At 46.5% G+C, this 2,301-nt stretch overlaps 1 protein-coding gene across 1 annotated transcript in view; it reads right to left on the bottom strand. All coding sequences in view use genetic code 11, as the record gives it.

Moving 5' to 3' along the window:
- Positions 1-2,301, bottom strand: part of EGR_03366 (hypothetical protein) — a gene marked incomplete at both ends in the record, with an annotated part of 8,950 nt that overhangs the window by 2,727 nt on the left and 3,922 nt on the right. Inside the window, one exon of the mRNA XM_024492615.1 lies at positions 375-557. Within this exon, the coding sequence (XP_024353016.1) occupies positions 375-557 (183 nt within the window). The remainder of the gene's footprint in view (positions 1-374; positions 558-2,301) is intronic.

Raw genomic sequence — 2,301 nt, 5'->3', positions numbered from 1 at the left:
GGAAGACATAAATTGGGAAGGAGGGAATAGAAAAAAGTTTAACCAGACGTCTGGAACGTGACCTTTGGACCCACGTTATGCTTTCCTTTCTCGCCCTTAGATTAAATGTCTAAATAACTTACAATGTTTAATCGCGGGCTCCACTAGCCGTTGGCAATCTCTAATAGGTGGTGCAGATTTTCGCCTGCTGGCATTCCAGGGCCCTTTTTTATAATCCGATGAATTACAATGTACACTTCAGTCCAAGATTTACCCTTTTCACTGCAATCTAATTGGGCTTTGTGTTAGTTAAGTGAATTTTATTCCATTCTGACTGGAGTCGTTTGATCGGATCTTGCGTTTATCTAAGTATTTGGGTACGCTTATTGTCTTACCGTGTCCCAATGAATTGTGATTTGGAGACCTCCTAGTGCGACAAGCAAACGACTACGGGGTTTTTTATTGGAGACTTCAGATGCAGTACGCAATTTTGCAATACAAACACATTTGTTCGAAAACGTTGAGCCAACGCATCTACTACCAGTTCCATCAAGTAGGGTCGTCGTCGTGTAAATAAGCTAGTTAAATGACATAACGCTTGTTTGAGATGCTAGTCCCTTGGTTGAAAATGCATAGAGTGGAGTCGCTTGCATATACAGTAATTTCTGTTTTGTGACTGTGATGCATGGTGTCTTCATGGCTGTGCAAAGTTCTGGGGTGTTTTGGTGTGACTCGTTGGTTGCTAAATGCAACTGTACACAATCCTACTGGAATGAGTTCTTGAGCGTCGTTTTAAGCCCAGAACGGTGTCTTTAGCTGAGGTTGTTTTTGCACACACGCGGTTTCTTTTCCACGGGTCGTGTCTGCACTGTGCTAGCGAAGTACACATTGTATCTGGTCTGCGGCACCTGCTGATCCCGAGATCACGGTTCGGTGTCGAACGGTGGATGAGGCTGCTCGATGTGTGGCTTGTGTGCATTTCAGGTAGTCCAGCGCAGACAGGAGTTGGAGCACGCACTCAACCTGAGCGGTCAGTGAGGCGGTTTTGCTATCTTCACATTGTCCCTCCTTTCTTCTCTCCTCCCCGTTGTTTATTGTAATCTCACCTGCCGACCATCCCTCATCTTTCTCAAGTTTTTCTCATTGCGTGTCGCACACGCATGGCGCGGTTTTCATGTGGGATTCCCGTTCAACAATCACAAACGTCTCGATTAACCTCAATAATTGTCTTTGGGATGTCGTGAACACCTCTTGCAGCTCTCATCAAACGTGCAGAGGACTTTTTATCAAATAAAATTGCTCCACATTGTCGTTATTTGGATTATTTGATTGATGGGAGGCACTGATGGCACTTGCTAACCCTAACGGTGAATGTGGCTTTCGGTATGCAGTGCTGCAGAAGACAATCATGCGGGGGAGGGTTTGTGGGAGCCAAATTTACTTGTCTCTTACTGTTTGTCGCCAAGGCGCTTGTAGCATCTATGGCCTTTCTCTTTCGTTTGGGTGATAGCCGTTTGGGTGGGCGCTTCTCTGTATGCAAAGCTTGGCTAGAAGGTTCTTTGTGCTGTCTGAAAACTTCTGACTAGGGTGGAAGTCACTGATTTGAAAGTGTGCTGAACGAAGCGAGTGGTTGTGGTGAAGATGAAATCTGGAGTTACCAAGGCAGGGTTGCAGTTCAGGTATCGTAGAAACGCAGAAGAACGAGACGAATTGTTCTTGGTGTGGTGAAATCTAGGAGGTGTTTATCTGCTGATATATGCGGTCGCTACTTTTGATGGAGTATCTTGCTGGTATTTGGGGTGGCGTGCCGTTTTCGGGCTCAATTGCCGGAAGAGCCATGAGGTACGAGAGTGCCGGAAGTACGGGAGTCACGTATTTGACTGGGATTCCACGGGGCGCGAAACAGAGCAGCGTGGTGTATGTGAATCGCATCCTGCACGGCGTTGGGGGCAGGGGTGAAGAGAAAATTTTCATGACCCCTAATGACTGTTGGTAGGTCGCATAGCGCTTTGACTTGAGGTGGAAGCATGCGCTTTTCCACTTGCTGTTCCTCCGCCCCCACGTTCGTCATTAACTTCAAACCGTGCGTCACCGATGCGGCTCACTAAGTGATTGAGTGAAAGGGAGTAGCTAAGCTGGGCTTAACTTTAGCTGATGTAATCCATGTGTGTCTGTGGAGTGGAGATATCCTTTCGATGTAACTGAATGGATTAGCTGGATTTGATAAGGTGATTGAGAAGTGCCGGATTGTCATGTGCATTGTGTTATTGCAGGGAGAAGCTGCTAACACTTTTCTGATCGGTAGGATTAAAGTCTACTTCC

The sequence above is a fragment of the Echinococcus granulosus genome (assembly GCF_000524195.1).
Source record: "Echinococcus granulosus chromosome Unknown EG_S00017, whole genome shotgun sequence".
NCBI lineage: Eukaryota > Metazoa > Platyhelminthes > Cestoda > Cyclophyllidea > Taeniidae > Echinococcus > Echinococcus granulosus.
This window is presented reverse-complemented; position numbering and strand designations above follow the sequence as displayed.